At 35.4% G+C, this 25,134-nt stretch overlaps 1 protein-coding gene across 7 annotated transcripts in view; it reads left to right on the top strand.

Annotated features, from left to right (window-relative positions):
* Positions 1-24,723, top strand: part of LOC145688174 (uncharacterized) — a 296,608-nt gene extending 271,885 nt beyond the window's left edge. For all 7 annotated transcript variants that reach the window (XM_081762022.1, XM_081762021.1, XM_081762023.1 and 4 more), the window contains one exon: positions 21,125-24,723. In XM_081762022.1, the coding sequence (XP_081618148.1) occupies positions 21,125-21,226 (102 nt within the window). In that variant the 3' untranslated portion in view covers positions 21,227-24,723. The remainder of the gene's footprint in view (positions 1-21,124) is intronic.
* The last annotated feature ends 411 nt before the right edge of the window (positions 24,724-25,134 follow it).

Here is a 25,134-nt window from a genome sequence, read left to right as displayed (position 1 = left end):
TGTGTGCATATGAACAGGACGCACTATATCCAGGAACAACTGCAAGGGAAAATTGAAGTTGTCTGAAAGGGATGCCAGGACATTGACTTGGATTGTTGCACGAAAAGGGAAAACTACCGCATCGGCAGTTACCGCGAAAGTGAACACACACCTCACAAAACCTGTGTGCGCGAAAACAGTCCATCGATACCTACATAAGGCCAATATCTATGACAGGATTTCGATACCGAAACCTTTTGTCAGTAGCACAAATTCAAAACGTGTCATATTCTCGGATGAGTCCAACTACACTATTTTCCAAACAACAGGGAGAGGGTGCATTGGGAGAAGCCCCTCTGATTCATACATCTCAGACTGCTTGGTATCTAGAGTCAAACATGGAGTCGGATCTGTGATAGTTTGGGTGCAATATCATGGCAGACTCTAGGCCTCCTAATTGTTCTAGAGGGTCATGTCACTTCCAAGGACTATAGGACCATTATGAAGGACCATTTACACCCTATGGTTCGAACACTCTTCCCGGACGGTGGTACAGTGTTCCAGCTGCCCCATTCACACTGCTAAACTTGTCACTGAGTGGCTCGATGCGCAAGACAGTGAGGTTGAACATCTGCTATGGCCAGCTCAATCGCCAGATCTCATCATGATTGACCCTGTATGGGGTTTGTTAGAGGATCGAGTGTTTCCCTCCACCGCGTGCATGTGCTGAACTAGTCACTTCGCTCAAGAGGAATAACTGAAAATTCCTCTGTGCAGAACCAAGTCCTGTTGCTGCTGTACTGGTCGCCAAAGGTGCCCCAACATCTTATTAAACACAAATTATGGCTTTCTAGCAGTTGTTTCAGTTTCAGTGTCCACTGCCTGTACATTCATACACATACACCCATATATATATATATAATATGTGTGTGTGTGTGTATGTGTGCGTGCGCGCAACGCGTTTGGCGCTGCCTCTGTATATTCCCAATCCAGCTGACATCCTCGTTCATGCCTAAACTTGGGATTAAATGCCATCGCGATTCTTACCTAATAGCATGACAAACCAAACTGTGGATTCGACATTAATCTCAGTCATTTGAGACATTTTATTTTTCTGCTATTCTCACCCTCATATTGATAGGGGCTGAACTTGAACTTTAATATTATCGGGAGTGTAATTATTAAACTCAACGACACCGAGAACTATGGATTAGACTTAATATAGGTCGTTTTCGATTGTTTTTGTATGTCAAACCCTTTCCACCGCCATAGGGGTGCTAATAGGGGTTAAACTTAGACTTAAATGCTATAGAGAATGTCACCAATCAACTAAAGGACCCCGAAAACTACGGATTAGATATTTAATATCGATTGCCTTCGATTTTTTTTTTGCATGTAACCACTCCCCCCTCCCCCTCCCAAACAGGAGTACTAACCGGGGCTAAACTAGGACTTAAACGTCATTGGGAATGTCACTGTTCATCTCACCTACCCCAAAAATAGGAACTCTATACTATTAAGCCCTTCCACTCTCTCTAGGTGCACTAGGAGATTTTACCCTTACTGGAGACTGAACTTGAACTTGATGGTCGTCGAAATTTTCACCAATCAACTTAGTGATCCCAAAAACTATGGATCTAATACTAATTTCGGTTGTTTTTGATCATTTATATGTCTCTCCCCGCTTCCCTCCCAGGTGTTACAGAAGGTCTTACCACAACATTACTCTTTTCCAGACTGCAAATAATATGGGTATCAAGTCTAGTTAAAATTGCTCCAGTCATTCCAGAGTTTTGATGGAACATACATATATAAATAATCCATTATATATATACATATATATATATATATATATATATATATATATATATATATATATATATATAAGATTTCTACAATAATGCATTATAACGACTTAAGTGCAACTTAAACTGTATTGTTTCAGTTTAATTATTTGAAAATGAATAGTGATGATGCTGAACATGGACGTGCTTTCTTGTTTATTATTAAAACAAGGTCTGTAACCATATTAATATTTGAGCATTAATATTTGTGTAACTGCAACTTAGTTGTTGGACAAACTTAAAAAAAGTGAAATGCAAACAGTTACAACTTTTAATTAAGGACGATTTTAACCTGTAGTGTACAGCGAGACAAAAGATTGGGGGAACAACTAGTAATAGTAAGTTCTGTTGGTCTTCCCCACTGGTCTAAGGGCGATCAAGTGTTTGTGGTGTACCTATTCTTGACTTCGCTTCTCGGTGAGAGAGCATTGAAATTTGAACGCATGTCAGTGGTTAGAATTCCACTCTAAAATGAAGGTTCGTGTACCATAGTCTCAGTTCTGGAAAGGGACGCTACATCTATTTCGTTCTCTTTGGCTTTGTGCCCTTAAGCAAGACTAGGGACCTATTTCATAATTAAAGTTTGTAAATTTTCACGTTGCGCCTTGCTTGCAGCAAGGCTTCGATTCCAAGAGAAATAAATTCTGCAAGGAAAAAGTGCAAAGCGGAAGCTTGCAAAGGTTTTTCAAAAATTTCTAATATATGTTCCATCATCATCTTAAAATTGAGAAGGGCAGAGCAAGAGTGCAAAGTTGTGTCGTCGTATTTTGTAAAGAGAAGTTTCGCTTTGCTTGAATGACTGAGTAAAGCCATTGTAATTTATGAAATGTTTTATTGGTTAATATATTCATCAAGTGTGGGTGACATTCCGCAAAAAGTCAGAATGATGATCTACGGTGTCAATTTATTTAAATTTTAAAATCAAAAAAATGCTTTCGCTTGACAACTGAACAACTAGAATTTTTATTAGAGCACATTTGACTGGCTTTGCAAAGAACAAAACGGAGTAAAACCCTCACAGCAAGACTTCCATTTCTTTTTAGTTATGAAATTGTGCCCAGGGTACGTTCTTTAATATAGTTTTAGTGCAGACCTCCCATCCCCATATTTTGATTTTGCTCCCTCCCTGACGAACTTTTCTTAAAGAATACCTGATTGGATACTGCTGTGGAATTTAGGAAAATTATATTTTATGGGCTTTCGGCATCAATGGTCATTTAGCACGTCACATATGAGGGATGACGTCCCTCGGCGATTACACCACCTGAAGAGAAATATGGAAAGAACAAAATGACCTGGAACTTCTACGTTAGGTACCATCCCGGCATTCGCGTAGTGTGAATGAGGAAAACCCAGGAAAAACCTTACCTGGAATGGCTGACCTGAAAAAGCTTTTATACTTTTTCGACTGACTGTCCTCCCTGTCCGGGAATCGAACGCGGGTCCAGTCACACCAAAGACGAGGACGTTAGCAAGGTAGCGTACTACTGTATACTCTATTATCAATCTCTTTTATGTAGTCAACCACAGTGGTCCTCTTCTGTACCACAAAGGTTCGGAGTGACTTTCAGATACTTTTATTAGGTTAACTTTACAAAGTACGCTCCAGTTGGCATCCTTATGCAAACACAAAAAGTATCATTTTTCAACAGTGACAGTTGTGAGAGGGCAGCGAATATACACTGCGTTCTGCGCTTTATCACCTCAAACTTGGCATACATCTCTGCAACTTACAGTACTTGATGCAAAATGATAGTAATAATAAATTAATAAAAGTAAAGTAAAATTTACAAAAGTCTGCTCAAACTTTTGAGCGACCAATCAGCATCATTTATATCTTATATTTTGTTAACTTAGGGAACCAAGAAGAGCCTGTGAGCTTCACTGTATTCTTGTAAACTTTTGTCAGACCACGTATGACGTAACCAGTTCTTGCATTTGTCTTTCTTCGAAGGAGCAATCAATGGAGCAAACAAAGATATCGTGGTCATCTGTAGGCGTTTGTTAGTAGCTTAACTATTATATCAGATCGTCGATCGAAATCATTTATTTCTTTTCTGGAGATAGCAATAAGTATACTTTGCATATTCAGATAACTAATACATTGTCGTCAGTCTTGGAGTAAGTTTCACATTAGGAAACAAAGGATATATATAGCATGCACTGTTTCTTTATGTACACTTGCAGCTGTGTGGATCTGCACCGTAGATGGTGCACAATGTCGTTATTTAGCATAAACAAAAGTGCCCCAATTCTTGTACAGGAAGATCGAAAATAGCTTAATGAAAAATGGAACCTAAACAAACTTCCAATTTCAGCTTATTAACGCAAGTTTGAATTCAATAGAGTTCCATAAACCTCTTGCAAAGCGCCCCTAAATTCCTTTTCTCAGCATCGAGAACTATTTAAATTAATTTTCGTACCCAACAATCATAGATTCACATTTTAATGCAAATCATTAGGGAAAATCGTTAGTTGTCTCTCCCTCCAAAAGGAAATTTCACGCACTCAACAACCACACTATTGTCTTCTACTTTAATTATTATAATAGTAATAATAGCATAAATCCCTTTTGTTATGATCAGATTTAGTTAAATAACTTCCTCACATCCGAAAACTTAGATTCGACCCATTCTATGGAAATCTTTGCTAGTCACAAAAATGAGTTTCCGAAACCCTTTGGAAGATAGTAATCTGGTATCATCACCTTTCTTTCTAAAGGACTGACTTGGCCATTGGGGGTGGGAATGAGGGCCGCTTCCACTGCTTGGAACTTTGTAGTGATTTTTGTTGGTAATTGTGAATTCACGTCCAATCAAACTGTTATGTATCTAATAAGAAGGAATCTAAATTTGCTCGGCTTATGGACTTTTCCAATGCTTTCTTCATTGGGCCTTCCTGGTCGAGGGTCATGTTAAATGCTGGTCCTTCCCCTCCTAAACTCAGCTGTTCATTTCCTCATTGCAGCGTACGAAGGGCATTATAACCTAATGTAGTAACTATGGTTTGGATATCTTGGGGCGTTAAACTCTCCTTATGAAGATATTCAGTAACAACTCTTGCCTTCAGTTCCTCTATTTGGTCATATCACCGAATTTTGTATATCCCAGGACTATTCAATATGTGCTAAAGGTTTTAAATGTCTAGTTATAACATTTTTTAGTTAGGCTTAGAACTTTCGTAATAATCACCATATTGCGTATATTTTCTTCCTTCCTCTAACACCAATATAATTTGCACTCAATTCGCTTAAACGTATTAGAAATCACTGGTCAACACAAATATTAAAGGATGTTCGCGGATCGAATCCATAACTACCGAGATGCTGTCTATTAGGCATTTAGCGGAGGTTGACATATGACGCCATTTCAACTGGAGTCTCCAAAAGCTGAAAATCCAAAGTAGATTCAATTGCGATGAACTGCAGAAATTTTGGACCTTATTGGTCCAAACTCGATTCTCATTACCATAAAAGAAATGAATAAAACACGCAAGGCGTCACCAGGAATCCTTAAAAATATTACTATGGTCTGCAGGAACCGAACACGAATTTATCCAGGATATTAAGGGTTCGAATCTACGAGAACTGTAATTATAGGATGATACAAGGAACACAAAAGACTTACTTTATATAGTGATTCAAAATTCATTAGTCATAATTAGTACTAACACGTTTTATATTTAAAAGAATAAAGCAGACTGAAGAAGATGGAGAAGTTTAACATGAACATAATGCGATTTCCAGTATAGAAACAAAAGTATACATTCAGTGAAAAACAATGTTCAGTTTGATAAATTTATTATTGGAAAAAGTTGGTAACGTTTTCTGATCGAAGAACACTGTTTTTCACTGAATGCCTTTGAGAGGGAAGAACGGTGTTGGATTACTGTGAATTTATGTGTAGATTACTGAAGGTCGCTACACACTAAAGCAATGACCTACAGGGGTTGGACAAAAAAAAAAAAAATCTAAAACGTTTGCAAAAGTGTGAAAATCATACTTAGTGTGGTGCCTTCTTTTGCGTCCAAAACAGCTTGGATCCGACGTGGAATGGACGTATACAGCTCCTGAATCGTGGTATGTGGAATTTTGTACCATTGTTCCTCCAAAACATGCTCCAGTTCCTTAAGAGATGCTGGTGGAGGGTAATGAGACCAAACACGCCTTTCGAACTCAGACCACAATGGCTCAATGATGTTCAGATCTGGTGATTGTGGGACCCAGGGGAGGTGTGATAGCTCCTGGTCATGTTCCTCAAACCATGCTTTTACCGTTTTTGCAGCGTGAAAGGGTGCCAAATCATCTTGGTAGATGCCATCACCATCAGGGAACAGTATTTGGACCATGAGTAGAACCTGGTCTCCCCAAAATGGCCTCATACGCCTTAGCATTCGTCATTCCATGCAGGTCTATGATGGGACCTGCGAAAAACCACGATATCACTGCCCATACTGTAACAGAACTACTCCCGTGCTTTACAGTTGGGAGCTGCAGACAGTCTGTATCATAGGCCTGGGACGGTGTGCTCCATACGTAAACACGACCGGTTGTTGGAAACAAGGTGAACGTCAATTCATCGGACCACATTACGTGTTTCCACTGCTCATGAGTTCACGCCTTGTGGTCCTTGCACCACTGGATACGCCTAGTCGCATTTACTGCTGTGACCAGGGGTTTGGCGCTACCGATCCTGCCATGAATTTTCATTTTATGAAGTTCCCGTCGCACTGTTTTCGATGAGACCGGGCTATGTAGGCCGGAATTGAGTTCAGACGCAATTTTCATTGCAGTGGTCTTCTTTTTAACTGCTACAATCCGTTTTAATGCCCTCCGGTCCCTATCTGACAGGGTTGTCTTTCGACCACTGTTGTGCTTTGCAGACGTCGTTTGCCCATGAATTGTGTATGCCCTCGTGACATTGGACACAGTGCCTTTCGATACCCCCACAATGTTCGCCACTGTTACCACTGAAGCTCCAACCAGACGGTCACCAACGATCATGCCTCTTTGGAAGTTTGTCAAGTCGCCCATGTTGCCGCACCACGACACACACAGGTGAACTGGTTACTGCTGACGGAAGAGGAAGGTCTACATGACGCACTGAAAACAAAAAACGATCGGCAACCACAACACGTGTTGTACAGTGGAGGGCCAAACTTACGTGTCCTGTATGAAGTGTTTTTAGATGTTTTGTCTACCCCCTGTATATGTAATGCTTAGATATACAGAAACAGACATTGAGACTTTGTAAATATAAAGTAGACATTGTAAAGGAGGCAAGACTATATTTATGTGTTATTCGTTGAAGACTGAAAACTTTCATGGTTAGGAATTCAAGTCCAAATTCGTTCTCAGTCATGGGACTTTGAATTTTCAGAAGGGGGAATTTTGCCATATTAGATAGTTGTCAATCAATAATTTTATTTTAATCAGACACAATTTTTTTTTGTGTCTAGGTGAAGGCATTTACATACCGTGTAAATGTGCAGTTCAGTGAATTTGCACGTCCTCGTGTCTAAATGGAAGTTGTGCCATTAAGCCGAATAGTATGCGTAATCCTGCTGATCCATTTGCTGAAATAAAGTAGTATTCTCAGTAGATTACCATACGTCTTGCAACTCTGGATTTACAACCTAACTTTAACAAAATAAAAAAAAAAATAAAAAAAATGGAAGATAGAGCAGTTAGAAAAGTTCCATGACACAGGTTAGCCAACATCAACACTAGTAGGTCAAAGGTTGCAGGTTGTGAGTATTGTAATATAATTATCAAGATATTTTAACTACTTTCAGCTCAAGAAAAAACAATAAATCACACTGCTATGTAACCTGATGTGTTTGCTTCTTACCTTCAGAAAGCTATCGAGCCTCTCCCAGTACTATTTTCACAAATTTCTGTCATTAGAGGGTAGGTCACTATAGTGACCAGAGTAAATAGAAGTTATACGAGTAATGACATACTCGACCGCAACTCCCGCTAAGTGGGATTTGTAATGGACAAATTCAGTGTACATGTGTTTCCTTGGGGTTCTCTCGCTTTGGTCATTCCACCATTATTTTCCATCTCATCATCACTGTGTCTCTAAGATTCGGTGAATAGTCGTGGGACGTTAAACTTGAGAAAGGAAAGGTAATGGCATAGCAGCCATTTTGGATATCTGGGTTGTTTGGAATATCTTGATCGTCTGCTTCAACTTTCTTCATTGGGCATTCTTCTCGATTTGGAGAATGTGTGGAATTACTCGTACAACTTCCATTTGACATGGACGTAACATAGCGAGAAAAATCCAAGTTTTCGTGCATATACAGTCACACGCGAACCCTTTATTACTCCGTTAATTTTTCCAACTACTTCATGTTACATTGTACAATGCCATCTATGGTGTATTCTCTGATTTATTCAACTGGAACTTCTTACAGACATGTCCTATATTACCCTGCATTCTCCATTCATATTTGATGTTATTTTCATTACTTTTATTCTTCATGAATAAGTACATTTCATTTTTTCTTTCTTTCTTATCTATCACTTACGATTTGCTAGTTGTTCGTCGGAAATTCATGGAAGAAATAGCTATTGACATTAATTGTGGTAGAGTTAATTCTACTTCACTTTTGTCAGTGTAATGTGAAGGAAACAGTAACTGCTTCATATATGAGCAGCATGACACTTTCCTCAAACAATTGTGCATACGCACGTATAATTCACCTTTTGCAGGATAGGGAGGGATTGCGAAATGAAGGTAACATTGAAACGTTCAACAAATTGAGCTGCTTCCAACCTGTCGCTAGTAATCATAGTGGGCTTACACAACAGGATTCGTAATCGAGATTGGTAACAATAACAACCCTTTCTTTGTTCTTTTCATTCGTTCATTGGCGATACAAACTGATGGCTTGCATGTAACTATGCAGTACAATATATCGCCTTTACGTGCACTTTCTGCTGCTTAGTAATATTTCCTTCACACATTAAATACTGTTCTGTGTTCTTTTGTAATGTACAGCCAAATAATTTATCGCTGTAGTACATAGCTAAATTTTGCTGCATATAGAGGTGTGTGAACAGCGCGAATCAAGAGTTAGAAAGACGAACTAATTTATTAATATATCGCCTTGCTTTCGCTCGTTCTGATGAAATGCTTCACGGCGTGCGTGTAGTATCTGCCAGTTATGGCTACGGTCGGTAGCCACTGCTTATCGCTCTAAATAATAGAATCTTAATGCCTTATATTTCAGATCCATTCGAATCTTTTCTTTAAATGACGCAGTGTTTTAAAAGACAATTTTTTTTGGAGAGGGAAGGGAGGGGCTAATTTACGTGGTCCCTTTGAAACTAGAAATACTGTCACGTCGGAATGAAAAATGCTGATTTTCATAGCTTTTAGACCGTTGCTTATGTTTATCAGGCATTATTATAGCTATTAAGTTCTCTGGTTTTTTAGTCGGTATATAATAAAAAGAACGCAGTTTCTGCATTTTTAAAACCTAATGAATTATCGAGTTGTAGAATTTCATATTAGGTTTCTCACTATTACAAGTTATTAAAATAAATCATAATGCTATAACAACCACACATAATTTTTGTCAATTCAGAGTGCTAACGGTTAGAATAATATCTTCTGAAGACTCTTGATCCACTTGTATAGCCTTCAAGCAAACAGAAACAATAATAAGGCAAATAAATAAAGAAACAATTTGTGAAGTAATAAAGTGGAATAAGATTGATTACCCCGAGAAAGTCACTTAACAACCAAAGTTTCAGTAAGGGAATCTGTACTACGAAAATGAGCACCCTGCCACTGGACTATCGGAGTTCTGGGATGATGATAACTGGGAAACTATTTAAAAGCTGTTTTATTTCTGACGTTGAATTCTTCCGTTTTCCTGCAGGTAAAAACTTACTGACCCCAGGCAAAAATGGACGAGAAACAGTATACCTAATAATTCTCGTAGCGTAAATACCAAGCCAAACTAACAGAAAAAATGTTTTGTATGCTCTCCGTTCCATCTAAACCATTACTCCTATTGACTAAAATATTCACGGTGACTTTATCCTTCGTCATTTAAAATATATATATATCCCTCATGGCTAATCAGTTAGCATATGCGCCTTTGGGTGGGAGACCAGGGTTCGATTTCAGCAGGAGCTCATGTGGTTCGTATCACAGGTTAAGCTGTAGGCTGACGTCTCATGTAGTCTCGCTGCTGAAAGAAACACTAAACTTAAATCAAATAAAAAAAAGGAGAAAAAATTAAAATCACAATATCATGTATAGTTCATATTATTATCGGAAAAGATGAACATCCTGGACACTCATTCTTAAATTCGTTAAAGGCCATATTCCCGCAATCGCACGTGGAAGATTTTAATATTTAGGCTGGAATATTTAGGCTCAGTTAGCCCGAAACGATTTACGCTTGTTTGTTTCAATTCCATTTTGCATGATACAGGCTTGTCAAAAAGAGGTAACAGTGTTTTTTGAACACAAATGTACAGTCATGATCCGAGAGCAGTAATTTGATTCATCTCGAAAAGGATAGTCGGTGTTCGCACACCTCTAGATATAAGCTGTTGTCAACGTGCAATCACTAAAAGCCTTTTTTATATTTCACGCTAAATGTAAAACTTGCTACATAGGAATCTAGTAAAATTGTTGGAGAAAGCTCTAGTTTGTAAACCCAGGAGATTTACCTTACTCTAAATGAAAAGTCAACGTGAAGTCGTTTGCTTAGACTTCTGTTGTTGATTTTTGGATGAAGAATTTTTCTTCTCTGGATGTAGTTCAGTTTATCATGTTTACAAAATTGTAAACAAACGTAGGAATTTTGTAAGGCTGTAATAAGAAAATAATATATATAATTACCATAATAATTAAACAAGCATTATAAGCAGATAAAATGTAAAAGAATCATAATACAAGTCTTCATTGGTGTGGTAGTCGGACTTAACTCGAAATCAGCTGACTGGGTAATGAGTGTGTTTGAAGTAACTAACATTACATTAGTAACTAGCATATATATAAGAGGAGTGTACATTTAAATTAATTAAATTAATTTTTGCCATGTCTGGTGATTCCTATTACATAAGTGAAGCTGGAAACGAATATACACATTTAAGTACAGTGTGTTTCAAAACAACACCGACAACGTTTGGGAGGTAATTCCTGATACCAAGACAAGACAAAAAGTATAGACCAACTTAGGTGTACAAATATTTCCTTTCGGAGTTATAGGCTGCCGAAAACATGAAAAACCGAAATTTAAAGGTCCTTAGCTCCTAGTCGGGTCAAGACTTCACTAAGGAACTAGTTTGTGGACTATCCAAAAATACATATTTCAGAATCCTAAAGTACTCACCAACTCCCTCTATAAAAATTATTGCGTAAGTATCGCAGGATTTCGAAACTTGGATATTTGGATAAGGTACGTCCTAGTTTCTAAGTGAAGTCTTGACCTGACTACAGTAGGTCCCATAGTTTTGGAGCTATGGACCTTAAAAAGTTCATTTTCTCATGTTTTCGGAAGCCTATAACTCCGAAAGGAAGCATTTGTGCACTCAGGTTCCTCTATACTCTTCGTCTTATCTTGGTGTCAGGAATCACCTCCCAAACGTTGTCGGTGTTGTTTTGAAACACCCTATATATTTGCTTCCATATACGAGGTCCGTAATAACTAGCTAAACAAACTTAATTTTGAGAATAAAAATTAAATTAAGGCTGGAAAGTGCAGTTAATAGGTGATGGTAATGAAAATAATAAATAATATAGTGGAAGAAAACTGCCACGAGTTGACATGCCGTAAGGTCGAGTCTGCAACTGTGCGTGAGATGAGCGGTGACTTTATCACTGAGTTTTACGTTTCGCTGCTTTCATGTGATTTTGTGAGATATAATGTCAAGAAATACAATTTTCTTATATATATACAGGATGCTAATGAACTATACCGACACACTGTAAGAGATGATTCCTCACATCAAAATAAAAGAAAAAGTTCATATGAATCTATTGCGAAAAGTGCATAGTTTCAGTGCTAGGGCTGTCCAAAATCGCGAAAAAGCTAAATTTCAACAGGCCTTATTTCGAATTCCAGAAACTGTGGATGTTGGTCTTTTCATCGTAAAGAAAGTCACGCATATACAATTCAAAAATGCATATTGCATTAATGTGCAATGTGTGCGAAGGGTATTCTGTACAGGGTATAATTATCAAATATGCTCTCAATAAAGTTTTCAGATATATCCTGATTTCAAGAAGGGTCCAAAGTAGGCAGGATGTAAGCCTTGACAACAATTGACATCCAGTACTTCGGAGGGAAGTCGGAAGTGTTAGGAACCGGCAGCTCCATGGTGTTTTTTTGTGCGTGTGTTCGGAATAACATGTGATGCGATGTATTTCGTCGCGGTATATTTCACGGTTTCTTTACTTACAAGCGTGAAAGAAAACACCGCAGCATGCTTTTTCCCGAGTACGAGAGACCGTGCTGTTGACGATCCGTAACACTTCCGACATCGTGCCAAAGGATTCCGTGTTCACTGCTGTGAAGGCATATCGTTTGCCTACTTTGGACCAATCATAAAGTCAGAGCATATTTCAAGATTCGTTTGATGGCATGGCTGGGAATTTCACCGGGCAGGGAATACTCTGCACACCCATTGAACATTAATGAAATATGCATTTTTGGATTGTGTGTGCGTGACTTCCTTTACGCTGATAAGGACCATAACTCCACCATTTCTCGAATTCGAAATAGGACCTCTTGATATTCGGCTTTTTCGCGATTTTGGACAGCCCTAGCTCTGAAACTATGGACTTTTCCCCACAGATCCATAGGAACTTTTTGATTTATTTCGATGTGAGGAATCACCTCTTACAGTTTGTCGGTATAGTTCATTAGCACCCTGTATATATAACAAAAAATTAAAAGTATTCTCTGAGAGAAAAATTAACGAAAATTCAGGAATAAGTTAGAAATGTTTCTAAATATTAGATCACTAATCTGAATAAAAGAATGTTACTAATTGGTGTCTTCTATTTTTTTTTAAATGCGGTAATTATTTTAGCAACAAGCCATTACTATTCTCAGACCACACGTAGAAATTAATAGAAGTATAAAAGAAGTTGTTTACATATCATTGTGTAACTTAAACTTGCCTGCCACCCTCATATACATTTTACAATTTGAGGTAATCTAGTTTTGTAAATTTCAAGTGGCAACCAGTTAAAGTGTGGTTTGGTGGAAGTTTGGAGTTCAGATATTATTGGCATCTAATTGTTTTCGTAACTTTTTCATTAGAAGTATGTATAAAAACATTTGTATTACTTGCCTCCAGTTCAGGGATCTGAAACCTACATGAATCACTTTTATTATCGCAAATACTGTGATATCCATTTCATGTGGAGGTGGAACGGCTATGTGTTTACCTGTTTTTCAATCAAGAGGAGCATTTGTATTCACTTTCTTCAAAATAAAATACAATAAATATAAACTGATATTTTACAGAAAATGTAAATGCATACTTGGATTATTCATGTAAACGAAGCTGAAATTTGTTATTTTTTCAATGTATACTTTTAATTTATACACTGCTAAATTAATGGCTTTACACATTATTAAACAATTTACAAGTTTAGGTAAAGTATAAATTTTAGCAGAATTTACAAGAGATTATTATTATTATTATTATTATTATTATTATTATTATTATTATTATTATTAAATAATGGCTTATTGAATTATTTTTAAAGAAAGTCCCAGTGTTATTTTACCTAAACAAAATGGATTTTCGTTATAGTCGTAGTTGAGTTCAGGTTTCACTTGTTCCACACTGTATTTCACATTTCTATTGTCTTGTCGAGTAGATAAGGCAGAAACCAATCCCGTTGATACTGACTATATGTTTGGGGAATTGTGTCACAGAGTTTCCTTCAACTGATCACTCACACCCTCCACAGTAAGTAGGCTTGAGTTTTCATTTTCTTAAGAGAAGGGAATATCCGTATTGACTACCCACCATGTATGATTGGAAGAAAGCTCCTTGAATTTGTAGTACTCCTCTGGAAAGCCATATTAATACAATTAAGAGATGTTTAACCGGTCGTGTCTCTGTATAAGCTCCCGCTTCATTGAATTCGTAAATCGCTTTATCTGTATGTAGTTGATAATCTCCATTTTTAACTTACAAAGATTAATGTTTCTTTGACTATGTTTTTCCTATGTGTTTACGCTCATGTACTCTAAGTACTCATTTACTCAGTACATATGTACTCATTTTTCTTATGTGTTCATGTACTCTAAGTTTCAGAGCATGCTTCATCAAGATGTATCACTAAGTTTGTTCGGAGATTGTTCTTTTTGTCTCGGCATGTGCACGTTTTATTCTTTTCTTCACTGACATCAGTCATTTCCACAGTAGTAATGTAGTATTTTCACTTGATAATTGTTCAGAACATATTTATATTAATCAACTCGAAATAGTTAATATTCATAATGGATGGGTCAAGCATGATACCTTTCCGCCATCAATTGTTTCTGCTAGGTTTCAAACAAATGTGTTACGTATGGGACTTGCAGTCTTCTTCTTCTTCTTCTTTTTTTTTTTTTTCATTGACTGATAAATGTTATAATAATGTAAGAAAGAATTGGAAGTTTTGTCTAAATAGCCGAAACAAAAAACGTTAAAGAATAACTCGATCAAAGGTAGAGAAACTTTCTTTAACAAGGAACCATTGTGTTTGGAATCATAAATGCAAGTTTGGAACATTTTATATTCGTTGTTTACAAAATTGCTTGACTCATCCATTGATACACACACTTCCATATTAAAAGCTGTAGTTTGTAACTGTCAGTTATGATTTCTTTGGATTGCTCTAGATGTATTTGTAACGTCTTGCCTCGGTTTTCTTTTTCAAGTTCTACGAAATTTGTAATACATACTACTGTGTATTCAGAAATACGTGTATTACAAGAATAGGATTCTCAGTGTTAATGACGGACGTAATATACTGCGTTTAAAGGTTTTTTGCACTTTAGCGTTTGAATGTACTCATTTTTATAAAATTTGATGTAATTGATTTTCTAAAGTACCATTTTGAATCATAGGCATTCCGGGTAGTAAGGGTGAAGTCAACAAACAATTGTTTCCTGAAAAATCACTCTGAACGGACCAAGTATTTTGCGACTGTATTTTCTAAGGGGAAAAAGGAACGACTCCTGTAAACTATACATATTAGACACGAGAACAGGCTGCAATGGAGCACTTTTGTATTACTACTTGTAACACCTCATTACATTTTGTAACACCTCAAATGTAATTTCCGAGCATTCAGTTTGCATGTAACTTCTGTTGATTTCACCCTTACTGCCTCGAATACCTCATACAATCTTATCACATGGAGTAGTTACCTTATAGATGTATAGGAAGCAGTAGTTTGTGTATGAAAATGAATGAATGAATGTATTCAAGTTGTTCAGTCTTCTTATCTTCAGATTTTGCAACACTACAATGAAAATTTGGTAATATAAAAACATAAAATTAATCAATATAATAACACCAGTTGGATGTTGCATTCACATCCAACACTTACTAAAAACTTTGAAATTAGTAGCCACAAGTACCAAGTTTTTATAAGTATTGCATACTTTCTGATGAATTTGGAAGTGTTAATTTGTTACACATTTTTGTGACTGGTCGTGTGAGTGTGGCTTGGAGGTCGTATGTGTTTGCCGAGTTAGCTATTTATGTTTGATAATATTTGAAACTAGTTATTTGAAATACAATGTCTTTGAAAAATAAATAAATAAATTGTACACCATATTTAGTACAGACTGATGTTGTACAATCTGAAGTTGTATATGCTTAACAACATTCTGTAGTGTACTCTCCCACTTATTAGTTATGATATACACTCAGAGTTTCCTCATTAATGTGTGAATAGCATACCGGGTTCCATTGCCAGTGGGAGCTTATGTGGTTCGGATTACGTTAAACTAGGTCCATGTCTTATAGTGTCGGTGCTGAAAGGGGAACATTACACCCGAATTCAACCAACCAACTTACATACATACATCCTTCTCATTAAACGCCATCAGTTGTAACATTTGTCTGAGGACCTTCGAAAAAGAACTACAAATTGCAGTTAGAATGTTATTTGCTGGACTACTTGAAGCAAGCTTTACATGGTTTGATTAATAAGTTGAAGTACGCAACTGGCACATGCTGCTAAATTAAGAAAGAGAAAACAAAAATAGAGCTTATCACACTGCACCGGTTTTTAAATTACTGCTAAAGCAGTTTCGATGGACGCTACCAACTTCATCAGTCAGCAAATGTTCTCGCAAAAAGTACTTACATCCCTAAAGCATGCATATATATATATATATATATATATATATATATATATATCATTGTCGTCATTTCATTTACAAAGTATATTCACTTTCCTGCTGTAAATGATGTGTATTAAAGTTAATGAACCATTCTAGTCTTTCGAATTCATTTATTAAAATACTCGTTTGTTGTTAGAACAACAAGCCGATAATTTTTCTCTAAATATAATATAGGTCAAAAAGCGCGCGCACACACATACTCGCACAAAAAAAAAAAAAAAAAAAAAAAAAAAAAGTAAGGTGAATTTTGATATCTATACTGGTCACAAAATAACCACAGATATGCATAGGAAGTCATCATTGCCAGATTCAACATTAAGAAGGTATTTGCTGAATAACCAGAAAATTGCAATTTTCGTTGTGCAATTTTTAAGGTAAAACTGCCACGAATTTGTAGATAATGTATATAGAATTTTCTAGATATTCTATTATTGTAGTACGTAACATTTTATGACCTACGTTCTAATTCTTGTAAAATATTTATATAGGTAAATTATATGTTCTTAAAACTTGCTGTTGAAATTGTTGAATAGTAATCCTAGTGTTTATCCAGATTTTGTTTGTTTAAATTTAACCAACGAATCAGTTTTGTGAATGATTTTTACTTCTTAATCCTGTGCTAAAAACACGCTGGGATTTTTCGATAGTTCTTATTCCGCAGCTTTTTCCTCTTGAACGTTCCTAACACATTCCTTAATCCTCGTCTCAACATTTCTTTTAGTCGTAGCTATGTAAATGACATCGGATTCGCAACAGGCGTGGTTAACTCCCGAGTGAGTCAGATTGTCAACAAAATAGTTCTCATAATCTGTGAATGATTTGTCCAAACTTTTGAGAGATTTAATGGGAACTATAAATCCTAATTTATGTTCTACAGTATTTCTCGAAGTCTATAAGCCAACCCTTACCAAAGGGAAATTATATCCATTTATAAAGTTGTTCTTACGTTAGGTTTTCTTCGGTTGTTCATGAAAATAGTAGAGGCCTGTTTCTTGAAGTTCTGAAATGTTTCAGTTTTATACCCGTTCTTTATTCAAAACCAAAACTAATTTCGTCTTGAAGATCTTATTCATGTGAAACTACTCTGTAAATCTTCAAGAAGAAGTTAATCCAATGTTCGCTCAAGTTTTGAATGGTCTGATTTGTAATGAATGAAAGACAGTCGCATGCGTTAGCTTTTCTTCAGAATTTTGTGATGAATTTGTTGTTGTGCATGGTAATCGTCAAATAAATAAATAAATAAATAAATAAAAAACACTGTTGCTTTCTAGCTCAGACACAAATTTATACTGTTCGGGTGGATTTTGTTGAATCTCCCTTGTAGATTCTGTAAATCTTCTTAATCCATTTTGTGCATGTGAAGCGGTATCACCCATATGTATAATATGTGACGTACTGTGTTTATACTAATGTTTTGTAGGATTATGTTTTCGAATTTGTCCATAACTGTTAGCTATTAGAGAAGGGAACTGTTTGTCTATGGTCGAACTTTCAGCCGTTTGTAGATTTTGTTTCAAAAGTAAAACAGTTGGTGAAGAAGCATAATTCTAAGGTTTGTAATTTCATAAACATCTAAAAATCATTGAAATAATATTTCTAACACCTTTGGGTGCATTCTATTGCCAAGTTTATAGGTATAAAATTAAATATGTCGACTACATCTGTTAAGGCTGTTTTCAATTGATCTATTGACCAAAGTGCACAGTTTTGTTTGTAAGTCCTGGCTATTGTTGATCGAATATTTGAACTTATTAGTGACTTTACTTTCTGTGTCACATGTTTAGTGTCTTCTGCCTAATATGATGGGCGTGAGCGGAACGCCAACTTTGTGAACCTTTTGTAAGTCGAATCTGACCGGAAGTTGAGGGAGCATCAATGCGTGGCATTTTGCTAATTAGTCAGTAGTCAACCACGATTCACGTAATAAATTAATGACATTCCCTGTTGAGTGGATTGATGGAAAAACATAATCAGTACTCTTAACTTTAGATATGAATTTATTTGTAATCCCTCTTGTCAGTAATGGAGAATGTATTACCTTTGTCGGATTTTATGCACCAGTAATTGCTAAATTGTAATCAGTCTCTTAGGTTAATTAATAACATTTCAAATTTGTGTGTTGTTTTTAGCTTCGTAGTTCTAATTTATAAATGACAACGCAGTTTGGTAAGTTTTTTGCATTTGCTACTCTCGAGTTAACAAAAGCTGCTGGCTTCTGACAGTTCGAGAAAGCACGTGGTGTATTGAAGACGTTGTTGCTAACGGCTCTGCATCCAGAGAGGTAGCAGCTCCTACGGCAAACTTAGGACGGTTAACAAGTCATAATTCTAAAATAGTAGTAATTTGATAGGAAGGATGATTTCCAAATAAAACCAACAATAGTTCTCAAAACAATGCCGTATGCTAGGGGTGGGTTTCGGGATTTAACCCCCTAGAGCAAAACAGTATGGAAAAATAAACATTTACTGTATTAATGTAAATATATAAAAATCACACATATTCTGAAAGGATGAGATTGAGTGCTTTGAATCCCTCCCTCCGTTCATGAATCTAGAGGAAAAATAAATAATAGATCAATAAACTTGGTTTTACTTTGAGTTTACACAAAATCCGGAATTTCTGTTCTCTTACATCATATAAAACAGGACAAGACAATTCGATATGAAACCTCTCACCTGTCTGCATGTTTGAAAAAAAAAAAAAAAAAAACATTTGCCAATTCGAACTGGTATGCGTGAAATCAGTCGTATTTGCTGTTGGAGTAATAAGTTTTTACTCATGTTTCGTCAAACCATACTATTCTCTCAGGTTCAGTATTTGCCATCTCCTTCAAAAAACGAAACCGCATAACAACTATATCCTCCCTCTATAAAAACTTCCTTCCTAAAAATTTCTTGTCTTGAAACCCTATCTTTTAAGTACTTTGTGCAGAGTTGTGTTCCCACCTGTGAATAAACTATCTTTCTGCAACGAATTAAGGAAAGATTTTAAAGTTTTTAATTATAAGCTAACATCGAATTGCATTCTTCGTGAACTCATCTAGAGTTGAATTTAGACTTGCTCGTGACCTTTTTGTACCAGGTGTTGTGATACCGAAAGATAATTATTGTTTGTACCTCCGAGGTTTCCGGCGGTGACGAGGATATTGTAATAGTTCTTTCACTGACATTCAAAACATTCGAGATGTGCATGATCAACTGTTTTACGAGGAAAAGGGTACCTTTGTTTCCTTTCTCGTCTCGAAATAGCACCGTTCGTTTCTGTGACTGACTTCTGCTTGTTGAAGCATTTTTTTTTATATTTTATGTTATTTCAGTAATTTCAGTCTTTATATTTATCTTTCTTTTGTAAACACAGAAACTTATTCACAATCAACTATTACTAATAATTCGGAAAGAACACTAAAATCAGCACATACTCAAACATCTATTAGACAGACCCTACTATATCATAACAGAAACAACTGTTTGACAAATTTTCAACCGGCAACAGCGCGGTCATGTGACCGTGGTTGCCTAGAAACAGCGTGAAAGAATACTGCAGTGGTTGGAGAACCACCGTGCTTTTCGTCTCGTTTCCAACACATGCAGCTATCTGTCAGAGGTCATCTTTAAAGTCAGTGAAAAGCAATAACACTGACATATTAGTTCTTGTGATTTCACATGGTAAAGTTTTAATAACCAACGCAAACTTAGATTTATTTATTTTTTTATAAGTATATATATACGTATGAGGATACCTAAACATAAATTTTAGTATGAAGTTAAACGTTGGTTCCAATTGATCAAAAGATATATGACTTTATAAAACTGTAAATTGGATTCAGTTGTTTTCCAAGCAAAGCTGTATTAATATTCCAATCATTAATTTCTCGATTAAGACTCTTATCAAAAAACATTGATGATAAAACCACCTAAATAATGTTTTAAAGTATTTTTATTATTAGAGTAGCAATAGAAACGGAGGTAGTTGAACAAACACGGGATAGTTTTTAAATCCTAATTCGAATGACTAAAATCGACAGTTTAACGTTCTCGAGTTGACGTGCGCGCTGACAACACTGTAAGATGTAATTTGACGCATTTAGTATATTTTCATGTTGTAAGTTAAAGTACTTTCTATGTTGGCGATTAACTTATATTTTAATGTTAAGGTGTTTTTAGACGAATGTATTACTATAAAGCTTATATATATATATATACAATATATTGGTGCATGCTTCCATACATGGGTACCCCTAGCGGTGGGCAGGAGGGAAGCAATTGCCCTTCCCCTTGATTTTCGAAAGAGGTTCCGTTCTTCGAATTACGTGTCAAAGCTTTGCGTACTTATTCACTACAGTATTTAATATATTTACTGTAGTTGACAGAGCTACTGTATGTCATGGTGCAAATCTTGAAATTTCTTTAATTGTATTAGAGAATACTAATTGGTAAGTGTTTCAGAAATATAATACGGTATTATTGACTTGGATATTTTCATCCATCCAATGGTCAATCTTTTCCCAGACTTATTTCCTAATTTAAAGTACAACTTGTAGCAATGTAAACGTGAATTCTTGAACTTTTACTATTGTTTTTACTAGTGTAATTTTGAGTTCGTAACTAGTGTTCTGTTTTTTGTAAGTTGTAAGTTTTCACTGCTTTAGCTAAATATCCTGTGCTTGCTTCTCTTTAAAAGTTTATTTATGCATATGCACCTACTTTATGATAGTTAATTGATTTTTTTCAACGTTAATGTAATAATCTGTGTGAACATATAGTTACTATTTATCACGTAGTACACTTTGACTGTTTGCAGATTTACTAAAAGAAAGTTAGCTGAGGTAAAACACATGTAATATTCATAGTGAATTGTATATATGTGTTTTATGTGTGATGTCACTGTGTAATAACTTTTTCTCTCTCTGGCAGGTTATAATCTGCAGTGCCATACCATTAATGTTAATAATGATGTGTGTGGTTTTAGTTCTGTATCCGGCACTTTCAGCACTGACAGGGACATCTGAGTTGTGATTTCGGAATTCATGTGTTAGAATGCTGATTTGTGTGTGAAAAAGCAAAGGCAGAAAGAAAACTTATATGCTTTTTTATAGAAAGATGTGGAACCAAGTTGACACCTTGATATAATTACTTTGTGATGCTGCCAGTTCGTTCATCAGTTACCACATGGATATGAATATAGTGTTATATGAATTTACGATGTGTGAATGTGTGAGACTGCCTTTGTTCAAGTTGACCTCTCTCGAGAACTTTTAATTTCCACTTTGGTCAACATTTAGTTTCGTTCGTTTTCGTTACGTGTAAAGAACACTGTTTTGTTGTGTGTTGATTGTTCTATATAGCAATCCAATAAGGTGATTTTCTAGCGTTCTTATTATTCCATGAATTATCTTTATTGTCTTGCGTTTTTAAATGACTTATGGAGGTTTCAACACCTTAAGAACACGCCTATTATTGAACAGTTTTAGTTCGTTGATCATTGGATACAATTGTTTTTTGATCATTTGATTTGTTTATCACTGATAATAGTCGGCTTTTCACTGCTACCCAGAGTTATATTATTAATAACAAATTTAGGAATCGCGTATTCTTTAGTTAATGCATTCCCCAATTAAAAATTCTTTGATCATAAGTCTTCTAGGCTTAGATAGAACAAAATGTCAGTTTACTTTCATACATATAAATAAAGGACAAATTGTACATCGGTCACAAAAAAAGAAAGAAAAATAAATAATAAATAAATAAATAAAAATAAATTTTCGTATATTTTACATCAAAAATTGTTAGATACCATATTGAAATGCAAAAATTTGTAATGAAAAATATACCGGGATATTTCGAGATTCCTCTTGTACTGTATGGAAGGTGATTCTGTTCTTTCTTTCTCACACAGAGGAAAAAAAAAATGTGAGAAGTAGAAAAGCAGCTTTGTTTCGGAGTTAATAATCCTTGCAAACGAATTTATAGACTCTTGGGGGATGCAGAACAGTGTGTGATGAGTTTCAGAGGAGGTAGAGAATCTCAAATCATCTCCCACATACAGCTATCAATATGAACAATTTCTCTTACAGTGTTCAGAATTAGACACTATCGACTAGTTCAAAGTGTGATTTTAAGATTTTCTAAACTGCTTTCTCTATATACCAGAAACACCAAATGCGTTAGGGGGTCGCGGTGGCTTGAGATAGAGCGCTCTCCTCTGGTTTGTGTGGTCCCTGGTGCGATTTAAGCCCCACCCCCCAAGTTGGGTTTTGGTGGACAAAGAAGGTGCAAGGAGGTTTTCTCTGGATTTTTCAGTTTCCTCCCACTTTCTCCAGTCATCGTCACAGTCTCCTTTATCCTTGGAGCATAATTATGAGACTTAAACTAAAAAAAATAAAATCAGAGTTTATTTTCCTAGGTATTGTAAGACTTGTAACATTGAGTGGTCAGTAAGTTTTCTTCATGTAAACATTTTGGTTTTGGCATAATCGCCTTTTTAACGTTGTAGCAGGAATTCTGGAATACCCATGTGTATTTTACACAACAGTAACCATTTATGTTACGTGTACTTTTATAGATAATATTTTAATGTAAACATACCTCTGTCATTTAAATATTGCGGTGAGTGACACCTTTATCATAGTGAAAGTCCGAATCATTTTCGAATTATTAATTAGTATGCATTTGTCACTTGTTACTGATATACAAATAAGTTTGTTCTTATCAAAGGTTCGTTAAATTAACATTATTAACATCTTGTTTTACAATAGAGGACAACCTTTTACTGTATTATACAGAATTCAAATTTGGCCTATTATATGCATGAACATTCCAGATTTAATGAATTAATTACAAGAGAAACTGAGTTTCTCACACTACATAAAAAAAAAAAAAAAAAAAAAAAAAAACCTTTCACCATACTGTAACGCAGAACTTTGAATATTCATATTACACACACACACACACACACACACACAAAATGCATTTACGTGCACACACAAAGACATTTTGAAATTTTATGTTCTGATGAAATGAAATTTTATATTCTGTTTAATGAGTTAATTGTAATATAATTTTCTTTTGCATAGATCATGAAAGATAATGTCTAAATGAGTGCGTGTTCATGGGCCTCCCTGAATACAGATTTCACGTGTTCATTATTATTATTGTATGATCAGTATCTGGTCATGTACATTGTTTGTACTATGTGTTGTATGAGAGAATGAATTATGGATGTTTTGAAGTATGCCAGTGTACTATATGCTCAAATAATTTGCCATATTACAAAAATGTTTAAAATCAGTTATTATTTTATAATGTTATTACTTTTTTTAGACGTGTTAATGTTATAGAAGCTCCTTTTTTTCTCTTTCATTATGACTTTGCTGACATTGTGTTTGTCTTCTTTCCGTAAATTGAGTTTTATGGACTGTTGACCACTAAAAGCGCTATATTGTTTTATTTTTTTTCTTCCTTTTAATTCACCAGGACAGCCGCAGACTGTTTGAGTGTTTAAATAAATACGTTAGAAGACAAACAGGTTATCGTTTCAGTGGATTTTTAGTGTGGCACTATTTTGTTTCTTTCTTTCATTCCATATGTTCCTTGGGTAAAATTTGAGTAAAAATTGGACTGACTGAGGCTTTTTCAAATACAAATAAAATATATGAATGTGGATTCATTGTGTTTAAATGTGTATGCTAAAGGGAAAAAATGCAGTGTGAGAAAAATATATGAGATTCATGTTTTGATATATTTAAAAAAATGCCATTGTAGAGTATGATTGCACTGCTTTTAGAAAGTACCAGTTCTTCCAGTTCTCACAGAACAATATAATGCTGTATTTGAAAATCCTTATACTTGCTTTTTATCTTCCTTTTCAATGAAATGACATTTTCGCACTTACAAGAAAATGAATATGAATTTATACTTCTGTCACTTTAGTTTCATCTAAATTTTCCCAGTACTTCGAAGTGAATTAAAAACATTTCAATTTTTAACGATACAAATATACATATTTTAAATTTTACATCATCTCTATTAGTTATGTAAACTTATATTTAAATGTATTTTACATTTCATCTCATTTTCAGAGAAAAAAAAATCAAGTGAAAAAAAAATTGTGTAAAAAGGCTTATATAGAGATTTTCTTTTATACAGAATTATTAAAATTTAAAATTTGGATGTTTTGATTTTATATGTTCGGAAAGTACTTTTGTGGATGAAATTGTACAGTGCCACAACTATTATTAGCAAAGAATTCTGGGAAGGTAGAAGAAGGCTTCAGCAGTCATGCTAAGCTGTCGGTGCCAGTTACCTAGAAAGGAACCGAGCTTGGTCCTGTAGGTTAGGAACATTCTAGTCGTGGGGAGGTGTTTTAATTGAATATGAGTTTATTTAAATTAGCAGAATAGACGAGAACTAACTTAGAAGCACCTAACCCCCTGTTAATTTTTTTTAAAGGTTAGGGGGTTAAATTTTGTACATTAATGTAAAGTAATAAAATATTATGGTGTTGTTGAATGAAATATTGTTATTATTTTTTTTCCTTATCCTTAACTCGTTTTGTAGTCAACCAAAAAAATTCTTCGAAGTAAATTTAACTTGGGGCCTCATTCCGTATCAGTAATCACAAAAGTAACTGATCACAGCGCAATGTAAATTATGCGTTAAGGTATTATGGTGATGAGTATATTGGAAATATATATACGAGGGCTAGATGATTCCACAACAAAAAATTTGCTTCACTGACGTCATATCGCAAAATCTAGGTGTCATATCGAATGTCGCAAACTAAACTGCAAATTTAGTGTTGCCATCATGCAAACCGATTGGGGATGATGCCCTTGAACTCTGCTATAATTATTTTCAATAATAATACTACGCAAAACAGAAATATAATAGTGTTATTAGCTTGGTGCGAATGAAGTGTTCGATCA

Source organism: Thermobia domestica, chromosome 6 (assembly GCF_964235325.1).
Source record: "Thermobia domestica chromosome 6, izTheDome1.hap1.1, whole genome shotgun sequence".
Taxonomy (NCBI): domain Eukaryota; kingdom Metazoa; phylum Arthropoda; class Insecta; order Zygentoma; family Lepismatidae; genus Thermobia; species Thermobia domestica.
Note: the sequence above shows the minus strand (reverse complement) of the source record. Positions and strands in the feature narration are given on the sequence as shown.